At 36.1% G+C, this 19,048-nt stretch overlaps 1 protein-coding gene across 1 annotated transcript in view; it reads left to right on the forward strand.

Annotated features, from left to right (window-relative positions):
• The first annotated feature begins 2,280 nt into the window (after nt 1-2,280).
• The window catches only part of ZC2HC1B (zinc finger, C2HC-type containing 1B), a 32,635-nt gene continuing 15,867 nt past the window's right edge, over nt 2,281-19,048 (forward strand). The window contains exons 1-4 of the mRNA XM_005859140.2: nt 2,281-2,302; nt 4,682-4,743; nt 7,489-7,608; nt 8,154-8,292. Of these exons, the coding sequence (XP_005859202.1) occupies nt 2,281-2,302; nt 4,682-4,743; nt 7,489-7,608; nt 8,154-8,292 (343 nt within the window). The remainder of the gene's footprint in view (nt 2,303-4,681; nt 4,744-7,488; nt 7,609-8,153; nt 8,293-19,048) is intronic.

Raw genomic sequence — 19,048 nt, forward strand, 5'->3', positions numbered from 1 at the left:
CAGATCACTTTCCTTTCCTCATTTAAAAAATTGTCTAAGATTATAAACCAATGTATAAAAGTAATAGCTACTTTAATAATCTACTAAGTAAGACTCTAGCCAGGGTAAAGATAGGAATAGCTAAATTGATATTCATTATTTTAGAATCTTTTCTATCAAAAGGGTTGTGTGTTAAGAGTTCAGCATGTTATTAAATGTGTTACAAAAGAGGTTTAGTCTAAAAGACCAAAGGCCATGTCATCATCAGACTCCTCAGATTCTTCCTTCTTTGCTGGTGCAGCCATGGTGGAGGGGGCAGTTCCACCAGCTCCTCCATTGCAGATGAGGCTTCCGATGTTGACACTGGCCAGAGCCTTTGCAAACAGGCCTGGACGGAAAGGTTCAGCATTTACACCAGCTGCTTTAATGAGGGCATTGAACTTAGCCTCCGTCATGGTCACCTCATCGTGGTCACCTCATTGTCGTGTGGGATAAGGACCTAGTAGATGCAGGTGAACTTCCAGACAGGGGCCATGCAGTGGGCACATACTTAGTGAGCACTGCCAGGCATGGTGCTCGTGGCTGGGTGAAGTGAGGCCCCCCTCCTCCCCACCACAGCCTTGGCTTCCTCGGAAGGGCCGAGCACCTTACCGGCATATGGAGAAAGAGGTTCAAATAGGTTTTTTAAATCTTTTATTCTGATTTTTTAAATCTTTATAGAAAAATTGAAAATGTAGGAAAAAGAAATAAGCACTTTTATTCTTATCACTCAGAGTTAATTACTGCATGTATATATAGAGAGACCTGTATAGTTAATATATCATTAACATTTTCCATGTTATTCTCCCAAAATAATTTCTAATGACTACATTCTCATTTGCTGGGTGGCGATCTTTTTCTGTAGAGACCACGTATAATTTTTGGCTTTGCAAATCATATGGTCTCTGTTACAACTACTCTGCTGTTGTCGTGTGAAAGCAGCAATATATATTATATAAACAAACGAATGGGCATAACTGTTTACCAAGACAAATTTATTTACAAAAACATGCAGCTCCAGATTTGGCCCATGGGCCACAATTTGCCAACTCCTAGATATTTTTAAAAACTTTTAATTTTGACATAATTACAGTTCACAAAGTTTCAAAATAGTATGAGCGCCGATGTACACTTGACCTAGTTTTCCCCAAGTTACATCTTAAATAACTACAGTACAATAGCCAAACCAAGAAATATATAGTTCTGTACCATATTATACATGTGTAACCACTACAATATACAGGACCATTCCATCACCTAAACATCTTCTTCACTCTACTCCTATATAATCACAACAACCTCCCTCCCCGACCAACCCTACCTCTTGGAGGTCACTCATCTAATTTCCATCGTTATAATTTTGTCACTTTGAGAACGTTATACAAATGGAATCATACAGTATGTGACTTTTGAGATTGACTGCTTTCACTCAGCATTGAGATCCATCCAGGTTGTACATGTATCAATAGTTTCCTTTCTACTGATGTGTAGTATTCCAGGTATGAATGTCACAGTTTATTTAATGATTCACCTATCGAAGGGTGTTTTGGTTATTTCAAAGAATTTTAAGGTTCTAGTGATCATATAGTCCATGTGATTCAGCATTCTGGAACAAACTCTGTAGACCTTATTAGTCTCCATGTTTGGTTCAACTGACTTAGACAAGCTTCTTTCTTTCTTAGTCAAGCTTCCAAGCTGAATGTCATTCAGAATGTGATGGTCTATGTATTTCAATTGAATCATATTGTATCTGTCATTTTTTAATTCACTGAACTCTTTAACACTCACTGATTGATAAACCAGAAGGTGTTGTTTCTCTAGGGACTTCCATTTGCTTTGCAGGTGAGTACTGACATAATATGGCTATATTTATGGTAACAGTTGAATAAATAGTCTTGATTCTCCTATCAGGTTCAAGTGTCAGTGTTACCACTTATTATCTGTGGTCATAGAGAAGTCACCTAACCTTGAACCTCCATTTTCTTATCTGTAAATAAGAATACCAACCCTGTCTCACAGTATTACTGTGAGGAGCAAATGAGATTACACAGGAAAAGTGTTTGGGAACAGGAAAACACTATACAAATATTAAAGTAATATTTATACAAATAAACCTTCACTAGTGTTTTAGAAAAAGCAGTTTTATAATTAGGATTAGTAGTATTTATTAACAAGTAAGTATGTGGAGGGGTGGGATATCTTTGCTGGGAAAAAAAAAAATTAAGACCGTATTTTACAGAGAAGGCCAAAAGCACAGAGAGGATGAGTGGTGTTGCTGTATGCTGTAATGGATGACCTGTGTTGCAAATACAATACCATCTGGCAGATGTGAGAAGAAATCATTTAAATCAACAATGTGTGTAATGAGCTACCATCTGATTCCTGTTAATCAAGCCTTCCTTTTTTGAACTGTCTTCCCTTGGTTTCCATGACCCTGTTCTCTCCTGCTTCTCTTTCTGGCTTATCATCATCATCTCTTTGGCCCTCAAATATGGAGTTCCCTCGGGATCATCCCTGTGCTTCTCTTTCCATGACCTCTTCCCTGGCAGTATCATGCCTTTACATCACTCTCCAAACAAAGCCTGCATCTGTGTCTCTAGCCCTGACCTCCCTCATTTCCATCCTGCTGGCTGGCTGACTCGCTTTCAAACTCAGTATTTCCAAAGCTGAGGTCATTTTTCTCACTAAGATGGCCCTATTTTTCAAATGCTCCATTTCTATCCACAGCCCTACCATCTTCTCTGTCCTCAGGCATCCTTCTCTCACTGCCATCACCCAAATCCCCCAGATCTAGTCATGCTGTCAATTCTTTGACCATAGTGTCTTCCATTTTCTCTTTCCTTTCTATTTCAGGCCTGCAACTTCAGCTTTTTAAATAAAATTCTCTTTTTCCTCCTTTCTGTCACATCAGTCTTCCACAGTTCAGATTTTTCCTCATCAGTGTTCTTGATTGCTCCCCCTGTTTGGAGAAAAAAGTCCAGATTTTTATTCTAATATAAAATCTTCCCCATGATCAAACTGCTTTTTAAATCTGTATATACTCAACTCCAGATGAACAGAGAGGAAGTAATATGAAGTGCAACTCTTTTTTTTTTTTTCAGAATTCCATAATGTTTTCTCTTTCTCGTGACACTTTGCTAACTTCGCTTAATTTATGTACATACTTTCCTCCTTTTCTGGGCTGGACCCACGTATGGTTTCTCTCAATATTCCCACAGAGTTGCATGTAGCAGATATTTATTGAATGAATGATTGGTCCTGTGGTGGAAACGCAATTCTTGTTTGGCCCATGCATTCAATAAGTATTTATTGAGCACTTTACTATGGGTCAGGTACTTTGAGGCATTGGGACATAGTGGGCCCAGTTTCAGCTTTTTTTTTCTTTTATATTTGAGTTTATTCTTTTTTTTTTTTAACCCTTACTCGAGGATATGTTTCTATTGGTTTTAAAGAGAGGAGAAAAGCAAGAGAGAGAAAGAGAAACATCAGTGTGAAAGAGAAACATCAATCAGTTGCCTCCCATCCTCACCCTAACCTGAAACCTGGTATGTGTCCTGACCAGGAATCAAATCTGCAACTTTCTGGTTGATGGCTCCAGCCAATTGAGCCACCTGGCCAGGGCGAGTTTATTCTTCATTTAACTTTTAAAATACCGATATGGTTAAATATTAAAATAAAAAATAGCAAGTACTGAACATATTGTGATTATAATCCTTCACTCATTCACCACTGCATATAAAATGCCAGCAGTATCATTCACTAGCCCCATCAGGAGGTCTGACCCTGAACACAACCTCTAGGGCAGTGATGGCGAACCTTTTGAGCTCGGCGTGTCAGCATTTTGAAAAACCTTAACTTAACTCTGGTGCCGTGTCACATATAGAAATTTTTTGATATTTGCAATCATAGTAAAACAAAGATTTATATTTTTGATATTTATTTTATATATTTAAATGCCATTTAACAAAGAAAAATCAACCAAAAAAATGAGTTCGCGTGTCACCTCTAACATGCGTGTCATAGGTTCGCCATCACTGCTAGGGTGATGTTCCTCATTTTCATAGGCTTCTTCATTGTAATCACACCTCTTTCCTGATTTCAATCAAAGTAGACCAGTTCTACTTGGTCCGTTTCATCAGTCTCTTCTACTTCCTCCTTCATTGTTAGGAGTTATTCTCCAGCAAAGATTGTTTATGGGAAGAGAGGAAGCCATTCTCAGGAATGTTTACTTTAAATTCAATGACGAGGCAACTTTTTTGTCATGGTCTCTGATAAATTGGCGTGCCTTCATTGAGCACACCTATAGACCTTCCATTCTAGTAGTAACCCTCAAGACATTCCCATTGGATTATTTATGGCTTCATACTAAGGTCTTAACTTTGTACTTAAGTCTAAAGCAAAGCTATCAGGCACTTTGTTCAAGAATATATTTATTAAATAATTATAATTATATTCTGGTGGCCTGAAGGATATAGAATTTACCTGTTTAATGGCATGAGAAGAAAACACAGGTGAGTTTACAGAGGATCTTTCTAGAAGAAGTAGTTGGTGGGAAAGAAAAAAAGAGTGAAGATATCGAGCTATTGAGGTCTCCAGTTAGTCATTTCTTCTCAGGCAGGCAATTCCTTGAAACTAACATAATGTGCTCTTGGATCCTATACAGATGGCAATCAGACCTTATTTCCCTGTGAAGTCTGTGGAAGACGCTTTGCAGCAGATGTTCTGGTAAACATACAGACATTTTGTAGATGTGTTTCATTGGAGTTAAATGAACTGTCAAGTTAGTGAGGAGGCCGCAGTGGCAAAGATTAAAGACAGATGTGGAGGGAAAGCACGGGAAGAGGAGTACACAACCTACGGTTGGCAGGCCCGGAGGACACGGAAGCTGTCCGATGCTGCCCACATTCAAAAGGGAACTTATTAAACCTGGTTCTCTAACTGAAAGGATGCCAGAAGAAAGTATCTTGGCACAGCTGATTGTCTCTTGAGAGGTTTTGGCTCTTTCTCCTTTTCTATAAGCATCAGAAATCCAAATTTTAAGGCCAAAGCACCAGGGAAATTAGCTAGTTGAGGGGAATGAACATTGAATTTGGAGCATCTGGAAACTTGGCTTTTAGCCTCAAATTTGTCACTAATTCTGACAAGCCCTTTAACCTCCCTCTGTTTCCTGCTTTGCCACGTACAAAGACAGAATCCTCCAATTTCAGGCTTTTAATGTAATTTGAACAAAATGAACATAAAGCCTTTTCCAAGATTTAATTGTTAAGCCAATTTCAAGCTACACATCTCGTTTCCTGATTGATGCCTGTAAGGTGGAATAAAGCTTGATTTATTTCAAAGTTAGAGGATCAAACAGGTATTAGACCCCAACATTAGAAAAAGATTCCCAAGAAAAAAATGATTTAAAAAATTAGGTTTATAATGCAGTTGTTAGTTGGGACATTTAGATCAAGGAGACTTACATGGAACTACAAGCATTTGGACTACAAGCCTGACTACGTTTGAGGCAAAAGACTGCAAAATGAGGTTTGTAGGTTTTATTTCTCTGGTGAATTAAAAAAAAAAATGTCCCTAGCTGGTTTTGCTCAGTGGATAGAGCAGCGGTTCTCAACCTGTGGGTCGCGACCCTTTGGGGGTCGAACGACCCTTTCACAGGGGTTGCCTAAGACCATCGGAAAACACATATATAATTACATATTGTTTTTGTGATTAATCACTATGCTTTAATTATGTTCAATTTGTAACAATGAAATTGGGGGTTACCACAACATGAGGAACTGTATTAAAGGGTCGTGGCATTAGGAAGGTTGAGAACCACTGGGATAGAGCATCGGCCTTCGGACCAAAGGGTCCTGGGTTCGATTCCGGTCAAGGGCACCTACCTTGGTTGCAGGCTCCTCTCCCTCCTGGGCCCTAATTGGGGCTCCTGCAGGAGGCAACCAATCGATGTGTTTCTCTCACATCTGTCTTTCCCTCTCTCTTCCACTCTTCCTAAAAGTAAGTGGAAAATATCCTAGGGTGAGGATTAACAAAAACAAACAAACAAATGAAGTAACTGTCGTTTTAATTAAGTGCAGGTAGAGTTTCCTGAATCTAGAAGGAGAGCTCCAGGGCCTCTTGTGGCCTGGCACCCACTGGAGTGCTGCCGCCTTTGCCTTCTCCAGCCTGGGCCGCGCCCCTTGGGAGGAAGGGGTTTGAGACCCAGGAGGTGCCCTTTGAAGAGGGGTCACTAAATGTCAAGTGCACCTCAGGTCCTCTAGAGTTTTATTTCCTATGCCTATCTCTAGGCTACAGAGAACATCTGATCTGATCTCTCTCCTTTAGTTTCAAATGGTATGGCTTGTTTATAGACAGGTGCAGTGATTTTCATAGAGCATGTGTTTTGTTGGGTCTGAACAAAGCAACTATGTAAGTGATAGCTCTTATGAGTTACATATCCACCAACGAAGAGGATTTAGAGTAGAAAGCAAAGATGTTAGTATAATATCTTAGTGGTGCAATAACAGACTCTATAAAGTCAGTACATGGGCAGAGCTCAATGTGTTAGTACCCAGGTTTTTGTAACAGAAATACAGAGGACTACTGGCTAGATTTTTAAAAATGTTTTCCCTACTAAGCATATTGCAAATATTGTAATATTTATTGTAATAAATGACTTGACTAATCATGTGAGATGTTTGGGTACAATTCAAGGAAAATGTGTTTATAACTTAAACAGAATTGGTATGTTCTTCATGCATTTGTGTGGTTGTTCCAGTTGTCTTTTGCAGATGTTCTCAACTATTTCTTTGAAACCTCTCCACTCCTATTCAGGAGTTAAGTGGTTCTGTGGAAAAGTGGCCCATTTAAACTCAATTTTGAAATGCTGAGTGGGAAGAGGTGTTTTTCTGAAAAGATTCTATTGGTAGGAAGCTACGTTTCCCCTTGCTATATGCACAGAGCTATTTCAAAAGGATGGTAAAACTGAATATTAAGGTTATTGGAACTCGAATTTCCTGTTATATTACTGGATGACTTGCTTTTGAAATTTAGGAACAGTAAAGGCAGGAAACTGAATAAGAAGTAATCAACAAAACTTCATTGGTTAAAATGGCTAAATGGTCAGAAATATTTATTTCAGTTTCAACTACAAAGTTTGTCTTTTCAACATTATTTAATGCTCAGAACCATTCATACCGACCAAGTGGTAGAGTTAAATGTGTAAAACCAAATTTGAAGTAAGTCTCTCTAGCTGTAGAGACCTTTTATTGACCTTGACCATTCGAACATAATATCTAGTTATGTGTAACATGGGCGAGGGGAGCCAGATGGATTTGCTCTGCTGTGACTTGAGAGTTGGAGAATGTACTTGGCTCTGAAGGTACAACTCAGTCCCTGTAGTGAGGGCTGCCTGAGTACACTGCAGCATTACAAACTTGGTGATTTGTACATTTAAAAAAAAAAAATTAATCCCCACTCTTTCTTTTCTAGGAAAGGCATGGACCAATATGTAAAAAACTCTTCAACAAAAAGCGTAAGCCTTTCAGTTCCGTAAAACAAAGATTACAGGGCACTTACTTTCCCACTGTGAGCCTGGCTCCTCAATCCAAGGTATTATCAGTATCTTCCTTATTGTTCATGATTACATCCTTAAGTACATTAAAGCCTCTTTCTGGCTCTCTGGTTTCATTCTTGCTTGATAGAGCAATGTAAAGTCATGTAAGTATAATCCACCTTTACTGTTTTCTTTTTAATCATGCTCACTGAGATTTCCAAATGTATTTCAGATACTTTCCAGATGTGACAAAAAAGAATCTTGTTTATACTTTCATTAGAGTAGCATTAAATCTAGCAGTTAACTTGGAAGAAAGTCACTTTTAACCTTACATTTAAGTCTTCCTTTAAGGTTTTATAGTTATGTTGTTTTTCTGATTATTTTGTGTTTTCCTTCACTACTGTGATTTGTGAATTTTATTACTGTATTTTCCAAACCCGTTTTAGTACTTTTGAAACACAAATTCTGCTTCCCTCTCCAAATCTCACAGTCCTGTTTCCTATAAATTCAAATCCCAGCTGCAAAAGAAAAAAAAAAATTATAATGGAGACATATAAAGTCTAGGATAGTATATGTTTTTTGTTTTGTTTTGTTTTTGTAGCCTCAACCAGTGAGGAAAGCTAACTGGAGACAACAACATGAAGACTTTATTTTTGCAATTCAATCAGCAAAGCAGTGCAGCCTAGCCATGAAAGAAGGCCGCCCTCTCCCACCACCTCCCCCCGCGTCCATCAACCCAGGTGTGTGGCCAGTTTGGTTTGTTTCTGACATTAACTCTTAACCAGTTGAGGCTATGCTCAAGTTTTGGCCAAATTATCATGCCTTGCTTCCTTCTATTTATTCTAAGATTAACAATAGGAATTAAGTTGTATAAAAGTAATTTTATCATATAATTTATCTTTTCCTTTTTTCCCCCCTCAATTCTGTCTAAAGAGTCTGTGTTTCCTTCTAACTCTATCTCAACATGAGAACACCACTGTCGCCAGTGTCATGGCATTACATAACTCCAGGGGATGCTGTTCACATCGTGGTTTATGAGAATGGAACTGTGCAGAGCAATTTAAGATACATTAGCTCCCCAATGTCAGATACTTACAGCTCTCTTTTACTTTTTTGAGATAAAATTTCCATAATATAAACGTCATCATTTTAACCATTTTAAGTTGTATAGTTTAGTGGCCCACAGCGTTTTTACCCTAAACTTTTTATTTTGAAAAACTTCAAATCTATAGAAAAGAGGAAGGAATAGTACAGTGATCACTGATATACCTTCCCCTGAAATTTGACAGTTCTTGACATTGTTGTGATATTTTCTATCACTCATTTTATTTTTATGGCAGAACTATTTAGTAGTAAATTTCAGAATTTATAACACTTTAATTATTCCATTATGCATTTGTTAAGTACATTTTCGTGCATAACCACAATACTATTCTTGCACTTAACATAGACTCATGTTTTCCCAATTTTCTTAAGAATGTCTTTTAAAGCTTTCCCTCATCCCCCAGCCACAATCCAAGATTCAGTCAAGGTTTATGCGTTGTCTTATGTTGTCTGTTTAGTTTCTTTTAACCCTGTACAACGTCCCTACCAGGCCAGTTATCTTTAGAATTTCTCATGTTCTGGATTTGTCTGTGGGTTTGGTTTTTTTTTAAGCCATATTAGTGTTTAACCTGTCCTTCTATTCCCCCGTCTTTCTATAAATTGGAATTTAGGCCTAGAGGCTAGATTAGATTAATATTCTTATTAATCCCTTATCAGATATAGGATTTTCAAATATTTTCTCCCATTTGGTGAACTGTTTCTTGATGGTATCTTTTGATGCAAAAATGTTTTTAATTTTGATAAAGTCCAACTTTCCTTTCTTGTTGTTGCCCAGCCATTGATGTCAAACTCCCTCAAAATCATTGCAAAATCCAATGTCATAAAGCCTTTTCCTCATGTTTTCTTCTAATGGTTTTATAGTTTTAGCTCTTGTGTGGTGTAAAATAGATACCAACTTCATTGGAGGTTGGATATCTAGTTTTACATGTGGTTATCTAGATTTCTCACTGTTTTGATTAGCATAGCTTTGTAGTAAGTTTTGAAAACAGGAAGTGTGAGTTCCCCAAGATTGTTTTGGCTATTTGGGGAACTTTGAGATATTATATAATTTTTTTTCTCTGAAAATGCCATTGGAGTTTCCAGAGGGATTGCATTGAATCTGTACATCATTTAGATATTATTGTCATCTTAACAATATTGTCTTCCAATCCATGAACATGAAATGTCTTTCCATTTATTTGTCTTATTTAATTTCCGTTAGCAATGTTTTATAATTTTCAGTGTATGAGTCTTTCATATCCTTGATTAAATTTATTTCTAAATATTTTATTCTTTTTGATGTTATTGTAAATGGAATTGTTAACTTTTATTTTCAGATTGTTCCTTGTTAGTGTATAGAAATACAACTGACTTTTGTGTGTTGATTTTGTAAACTGCAACTTAGCTGAATTTTATTTATTAGTTCTACAGTTGTTTTTCAGTGTGGAATCAGGGTTTTCTACATGTAAGATTATGTAATTTGCAAACAGAGATAATTTTGCTTCGTCTTCTCCAATTTGTATGCCTTTTATTTGTTGTATCTAAATCTTCTAGCTAGAACTTCCAAAAGTATGTTGAATAACACTGGCAAAAGTAGACATCCTTGTCTTGTTTGCCATTGAGTATAATGTTAGCTTAGGGTTATAATTGACTATTTAGACATAAATAATAGCATATTATGGGGATTTCAACACATGAAAATGAAATGTATGAAACCAATAGGATGAGATTAAGGAAAATGGATGTAGATTGTTGAAAGGTTCACATTATACATGAATAGGTATAGTATTATTTGAAGGTAGAATATTATAAAGATGCCTATTCTAAACCCTAGAGTAAACACCCCAAAATATTGACATATAGCTAATAAGACAATATATGGAGTGGAGATGAAAAAAATGTATTCCGAAAGAAGACAGGAAAAGAGAAAAAAAGGAACAAAGAACAGATGGGATAAAGAAAAATAGCAAGATGCTAGACTTCAACCTAATTCTATGGACAATTGCATAGAAATGACCTAAAACTTCAGATAAAAGGCAGAGATTATCAAACTGAACTATAAAGCAAGGTCCAGTTATATACTTTCTGTAACAAACACTCTTTAAATATAAAGATACAAATAATTGGGTCAGGCAGGTGACAGGATGAATTGGTGGCTCCATGGGCCAGATCTAACTTTTCAAAGGATGGCAGTAACGCAGGTTTCCTGACCTGTAAATATCATAAATTCAATTTTTTAGAATCTTCATGTTTGAATATCAGGTTAGAAGTCAGATGGTCGTTTTCTTGGAGGGCTGGGGAGGACCAGAAGGGAACACATGGGAAGTCTCCCGGGTGTTCCCTTCTGGTGGGACATTGTGTCTTATCTAGGCTGTTTACAGGGGTGTGTGCAGTTTGTGGACATTTCATGGAGCCATACACTTATGATTTGTGCCTTTCCTCTTCGATAAAAAGGTAAAAAGAGAAATAAACACCAGGAATGTCAAAATGACTGTTGACTGGCATGTTTAAAGCACGGAAAAATATACACATCAAATAATAATCATAAAACTGCAGTGGCTAATATTAATATTAGGCAAAGTAAACTTCAAGGCAAGTATTATTAGCAGAGATAATGATTAAAAAATATATTCATCAAGAAGACCTATCAGTCCTAAATGTTTATGTACCTAGTAACAGAGCTTCAAAGAACACAAAACAAAACTGACAAAACTGGACGGAGTAGACAAATTCACAATAATATGTGGAGATTTTATCATTCCTCTCTTAGTAACTGATGAAATAAGCAGCATGAAAATCATCAGAGATATAGAAAATTTGAACAATATCAACCAGTTTGACCTAATTGACACCTATGACTATAACGTGACACATGTCAAGAGCAGAATATAATTCTCCTCAAGTACATTCACCCACAGACCATGTGCAGGACCATAAAACAGATCTAAAAGGATTAAATCTAAAAGTATTAAAATCATACAGACTATGTTATTTGACCACATTAGAATTAAAGTAGGAATTATGATGAAATTAACAACTCCTTTCTAAATAACCCATGGATCTAAGGCAAAATTATAAAATATTTTGAATTGAATGGTAATAAAAGCATATCAAAATTTGTGGGGTTTGGTTAAAGCAGTGCCTTGAAGGAATTTTATAGCTTTAAATACTTATATTAGAAAAGGAGAAAGATTCAAATCAATTACCTTAAACTTCATCTTTGAAAAGTTAAAAATATAAGAACAAAATTACACCTGAATTAATTAGTTTTAAGGAAGAACATAGTTTCTATTGTCAAATGAATCAGACAAGGGTGAATTTTATCCCTATTTGTTTAATTTGTACATAGAATATATCATCTGAAAAACTGGGCTAGGCTCAGGAAGGAGGAGTGAAAACTGGGAGAAGAAATATCAATAACTTAAGATATGTAGACGATACCATCTTTCTGGCAGAAAGTAGTAATGATTTGAAACAACTTCTGATGAAAGTGAAAGAAGAAAGTGCCAAAGCAGGACTCCATATAAACATCAAGAAGACAAAAATCATGACAATGAGAGAAATACATGTACCTTTAATGAAGACATTGAATTGATAATGAAATAAAGATTTTGCTTACCTTAGTTCAGTCATCAGTTCAAATGAAGACTACAGCCAAGAAATTTAGAGATAGCCAAGACTGAGAATGGCAACCATCAGAATTAGGAAAGATCACCAAGAACAAAGATGTTATTACAGACAAAGCTAAGATATTCTACACTCTCGTATTCCAATTACTGTGTATCACAGATGGGGGGAAAGGGTTTGTTTGAAATATGGTGTTGGAGGAAAGCTGCATGGATAGTCCATGAAAGAAGCCATGACAGAAGCTGAGCAGGGCTGCTGAGGACAAGGCATTGTAGACATCACTCAGAGGATCACCAGGAGTCAGAGCTGACTCAACTGCATGCAACACACACACAAATTATAAATGCAATTCATCATATTAATTTTGTTAAAATATTTAAAAATATTTAATTCTTTATTGTTTAAAGTATTACATGAGTCTCCTTTTTCCCCCATTGATCTCTCCCCTGCCACCCCCTCCCCCAAGCACAAGCCCTCACCCCCTGCACTGTGTCCATTGGTTTTGCTCATATGCATGCATACAAGTCCTTTATCATCTCAATAGATATAGGCAGAGCCTGTAACAAAATGTAACACCCATACATGTTTTAGAAAGATACTTAGAAAAGTAGAAATGGAAGGGAACTTCCTTAATAAAGGTAATCTTTGAGAAAGTATAGCTAACATCACATTGAATGGTGAAAAACTGAACATTTTCCTACTGAGAAATGAAAAAAAAAAATAAGGGTGTCCTTTCTGACCACCTTTATTCAACACTGTACTAGAGATAGTACCCAGCGTAGTAAGGAAAAAAAATATAATTGATATGTATAGACATATAGATATATACAAATATATGTGTGTGCCATATATAAATGGTATATACCTATATCATTTAAAGATTGAAGAGGAAGAAGTAAAACTATATTCACATGACCATGAATGGGTAAATGTAGAAAATCTTAGGTAACTACAAAAAAGCTACTGAAATTAAAGTGAATTAACAAGCTTTCGGGATATAAGGTCACTATACATAAGTGAATTGTATTTCCATAGACTATACTTACACAGTTGAAAATGAAATTAAAAATACCACTTACAATAATATAAAACATTGAATACTTAGGTATATATTTTTAAAAATATGTAGACCTATAAAAAAAGAGGAATAAAATATATGGACAGATTTACCATTTTCATGGTTTGGAAGACTCAGCATTGTGTTATGATGTCAGTTCTCTCCAAGTTTATCTGTGGCCTCAAGGTATTTCCAATAAAAATTCTTGCAAGTTTTCTTTGCCAAGTAGGAATTGACCAGTTGACTCTAAACTTATATGGAAATTCAAAGGGTCTGGAATAGCCAAGATAGTTTTGAAAAAGAATACAATTGGAGGACATACACTCTCTTATGCCAACACTTACTATAATGTTACAATAATCATTACAATTTGGTGTTGGTGTATCAATTGAACAATGAAGAGAATCTAGATATAGACTCCCCCTCCCCCATCTATGGACAATAGGTTTTTGACAAAAGTAATTCAATATGGGGAAGGATAGTCTTATTAATAAATTACATGGGAAAAAATAAATTACATGGGAAAGCTTGATATCAATATGGGAGAATGACCCTTAATCATATACAAAAAGTAATTCAAAATGGATCATTGACCTAACATAAGTGCTCCAACTATAAAATTTCTAGAAAAATAATCTTTGATCTAAGGGTCAAGGTTTCTTAGGCATTAACAATTTTTAAAAGGAAAATTGATAAATTAGGCTTTACCAAAATTTAAAATCTCAGTTTTGAGAGACACCATTAAGAGAATGCAAAAGCAAGCCACAGGCTGGAGGTAAATATTCATAATACACACATCTGACAAAGGACTCATATCAAGAATATATAGATAACTCTTACAACTCAATATTAAGACAAAGTCCAAGAGGGAAAAGGCAAGCAATGTATTTGCTGCCACCCCCTCCCCCAAGCACAAGCCCTCACCCCCTGCACTGTGTCCATTGGTTTTGCTCATATGCATGCATACAAGTCCTTTATCATCTCAATAGATATAGGCAGAGCCTGTAACAAAATGTAACACCCATACATGTTTTAGAAAGATACTTAGAAAAGTAGAAATGGAAGGGAACTTCCTTAATAAAGGTAATCTTTGAGAAAGTATAGCTAACATCACATTGAATGGTGAAAAACTGAACATTTTCCTACTGAGAAATGAAAAAAAAAAATAAGGGTGTCCTTTCTGACCACCTTTATTCAACACTGTACTAGAGATAGTACCCAGCGTAGTAAGGAAAAAAAATATAATTGATATGTATAGACATATAGATATATACAAATATATGTGTGTGCCATATATAAATGGTATATACCTATATCATTTAAAGATTGAAGAGGAAGAAGTAAAACTATATTCACATGACCATGAATGGGTAAATGTAGAAAATCTTAGGTAACTACAAAAAAGCTACTGAAATTAAAGTGAATTAACAAGCTTTCGGGATATAAGGTCACTATACATAAGTGAATTGTATTTCCATAGACTATACTTACACAGTTGAAAATGAAATTAAAAATACCACTTACAATAATATAAAACATTGAATACTTAGGTATATATTTTTAAAAATATGTAGACCTATAAAAAAAGAGGAATAAAATATATGGACAGATTTACCATTTTCATGGTTTGGAAGACTCAGCATTGTGTTATGATGTCAGTTCTCTCCAAGTTTATCTGTGGCCTCAAGGTATTTCCAATAAAAATTCTTGCAAGTTTTCTTTGCCAAGTAGGAATTGACCAGTTGACTCTAAACTTATATGGAAATTCAAAGGGTCTGGAATAGCCAAGATAGTTTTGAAAAAGAATACAATTGGAGGACATACACTCTCTTATGCCAACACTTACTATAATGTTACAATAATCATTACAATTTGGTGTTGGTGTATCAATTGAACAATGAAGAGAATCTAGATATAGACTCCCCCTCCCCCATCTATGGACAATAGGTTTTTGACAAAAGTAATTCAATATGGGGAAGGATAGTCTTATTAATAAATTACATGGGAAAAAATAAATTACATGGGAAAGCTTGATATCAATATGGGAGAATGACCCTTAATCATATACAAAAAGTAATTCAAAATGGATCATTGACCTAACATAAGTGCTCCAACTATAAAATTTCTAGAAAAATAATCTTTGATCTAAGGGTCAAGGTTTCTTAGGCATTAACAATTTTTAAAAGGAAAATTGATAAATTAGGCTTTACCAAAATTTAAAATCTCAGTTTTGAGAGACACCATTAAGAGAATGCAAAAGCAAGCCACAGGCTGGAGGTAAATATTCATAATACACACATCTGACAAAGGACTCATATCAAGAATATATAGATAACTCTTACAACTCAATATTAAGACAAAGTCCAAGAGGGAAAAGGCAAGCAATGTATTTGAACCTATGTATTAAAAAAAATGAACAATAACTATATGAACAGATATTCATTATTATTTTCATCAGGAAAATGCAAATTAAAACCACAATGAAATACCACTACATATCCACTTGAATAGCTAAGACTGACAATACTACAAGTAATGGCTAGATGTGGAATAACTGGAAGTCGCACACGCTGCTGATGGGAATATGAAATAGTACAGCCACTTTGTACTGGTGTTTTCTTAAGCATGGATATAATTCTACAGCAACTCCAATCCTAGCTACTTATGCAAAAATCTGAAAACATGTCCTTAAAAAATACATGCTTATCGTATTCTTATATAGCATAAACTGGAAACAACTGAAAATATCCATCAACAAGGGAATAGCTAAATTAAGGAATATTTGCAAAATGTAACATAATTCAGCAGTAAGAAGAGATTGCCACTATACATGCAGCATCATGGATGTTCTATTATATGAAATTATAACATCTTCAGTGATGAACATAGATCTTTGGTTGCTTGAGACTGGACTTAGGGGAATATTGACTGAAAGGACATGAGGGAACTTTCTCATGTGATGAAATTGTTCTGTATTTAATTGTATTTATATTTGTCAGAACTCATTGAACTGTACATTTAAAATAAGTGCATTTTATTGCATGTAAATTATTTCTCAAAGTTTGTTTTTAAAAGTTAAAAACCCCACTGTGCATAGTGTGGTGAAGGCCTGGGGTTGGGGGTGGGGGTGGGCAAGAAGGGGTCAATGGTGGGGGGGACATATGTAATACTTTCAACAATAAAGATTAAAAAACAACACTGTGTAATTATGCTATAAAAATTATCTGAAAATGTCATCTGAACATCTTTACCAGATAATAATTTTAGTAAGTGCTTCACTCTTGCTGGGTACTAATGAAAATGTAGTTAGAATATTATGTGTCTAAGATGTTCAGTAGAAATAGCTATGGCTGTGATTTTGATAATACTTTGACCACAAGCTTCATATAACAAAACATCTTTTATGAGAAATACTTTTATTTTAATAGCAGAAGCTACAGGGTTAAATAACTACTTATGGTTCTTTAATTGAATAAGTGAACCATGTCAGATGAAACCATGTGAATTTTTGTAATTTTCAAATTGAATTTAAAACGTGGGGATTATTCATTTTTTAAGTAATTCATTTCCTTTGTAAGGCCTAATCAAACATGCAGTTTATTTCTCTGCCCTTTACAGTTTCATGCTAAAATATAGTTATAACACTAAATTCTTTCTTGTGGCCTTATTATAATTACATGCACCAAACAAAATGATTATATACAATAGCACATTTTAATTATTCAATTATATTGATTGTTTGGGGATTTTATGTCAGCCCATATATTCTCAGGCTTAAATAGGAGAAAATATATAGAGCCATAACTAGAGTTGTATGTAGTACTAGAGGCCCAGTGCACAAAATTCATGCGCTGGTAGGTTCCCTAGTGGCTGCTGGCTGCTGGCTGGGGCCTCCCTTCCTTCCCCTGGCTGGCCCTGCCCCCTGGTCAATCTCCCAGATGAACTCTGAGTCGAGGGGACAATTTTCATACTATGCTTTTATTATATAGGATTGCCTGGCATGTACGAGTGTGCAATTAATTTTCTTTTTTCTAACATGATTCCATATTTCATGACTCAGTTTTTGTGACATGTATATATTTTTTCTAATTCTTACTGAGTTAAGTAAGTCCAGCAATCATTCAACTTTCTGGGATGTCGTAAGAGTTTATGGGGACAATGATACTGAATATTTATAATTGGGATTTTCGGTGAGGCCTGGGACATTTGGTCACCATTGTTGCAGGGCTATATAGACATGGGTACTCAACAAAATGCTTGCTTTAAAAAAAAAAATCTTTATTGTTGAAAGTATTACATATGTCCCCTTCCCCCCGCCCCACAATGCTTGCATTTTTAAATGATGTGTGCTTTTCTACTTTCATTTCTTTTTAATGAGATCTGACCATCCCCCGAGAGTCCTCATAAGAGTCCATTTGTAGTCAGACTTTTAAAACCATCACCGATGGAAAGAAACAGTCCATAGTGATTTTTATGTCATTGTGATCCATTGAGAAAGAGGTGACTCAGATTGAGAGGAGAGGAGAGCATGTAGCTCAGTCATGCTGTGTCCAGATTATTGTTGCTGAAAAATACTTTCCCATTCTCAGAGTGGCTGAAGTTCCCTTTCTCTGCCCCCTAAGCCAGGGCTGCATGTTCCAGCTGTGGGCTCCTGGAGGACCTGGAGCCACCTCCGTCCACAGCTTACTGCACGGAATGGCAATGGTCCGCTCCTTTGCCTCTTCCTCTAGTCCTCTCTGAGGTTTCATTGTCCAGGAAATACACAACTGTGTTGTCTCTGTGGTGGCATCTAGTGCCAAACACACACAAGGGCATCAATGAATGAATAAACAAGTGGGATTAAGAAAGCAGTCGTCGTCATAATCATTGTCTTTGCCTGAACTCAGCCAGGGCTATGGTAGCAGCATTTCTGATAGAAGCTTTGGCTTTTCTAGCTGCTAAAACGGAAGAAATTTCCACCCAGCCAAGAGCTGAGCTCCGGATGGTTCTCTACACCAGTATGAGTTCTGCATGATAATGGCATTTTGTATTTTACTTTTTCTAAGCAATTTCAGTCTTGTTGGGTAGTTGGAAACACAACCTTGCTGGGCCTGTTTCTTTAGAGTAATAGTATGCTCTATCCCGCCCACTGTGCCGAGTCCTCGTGTTGATTATTTTAGTTTCCTTTCACAATGACCCGATGGAGGAGGTGATATGTAGGTCCTGGAGAAATTGAAGCTTAACGAGGTTGAGTAACTCGCTGAAGTTCACACACACAGCAGGTGAAGAGCTGGGGCCCGGAACCTGCCGGGCAGGTGTCAGAGCCTTCATCATTTCCCAATGCTGCCCTATTTTATTTTTTTCAAGGAATTTATCACTGTGGGAAACTTTGTTTCTATATTGGAATGCCTAGTCCTTGATTACTAAGACACCGTATCACCTGGCTCAGAATATGTATTCAATATGTATTGAATGAATCATTAAGGACTGACTTCCAGGGTGTGAAGTTAAAGGTTAGGATAAGTGCTAATCTTTTATTTCCTCCCATTTTCTTCTAGTTTTTACATTTTATGAGTATTCACTTTTGGAAATGATTTGTTAAAATAGCTTCCCAAAGTGCTTTAGAAGTTGCCTTCAAGGATTCTTAACTTTGAAGACATCACTGCCTTAAATATCTCTCCCCACATGTAGGAATTTTGACCCAAAACTCCATGTAGAGTTCAAGGTTGGTGCTGTCCCAGATCCTTACG

Source organism: Myotis brandtii, unplaced genomic scaffold (assembly GCF_000412655.1).
Source record: "Myotis brandtii unplaced genomic scaffold, ASM41265v1 scaffold123, whole genome shotgun sequence".
Classification (NCBI taxonomy): domain Eukaryota; kingdom Metazoa; phylum Chordata; class Mammalia; order Chiroptera; family Vespertilionidae; genus Myotis; species Myotis brandtii.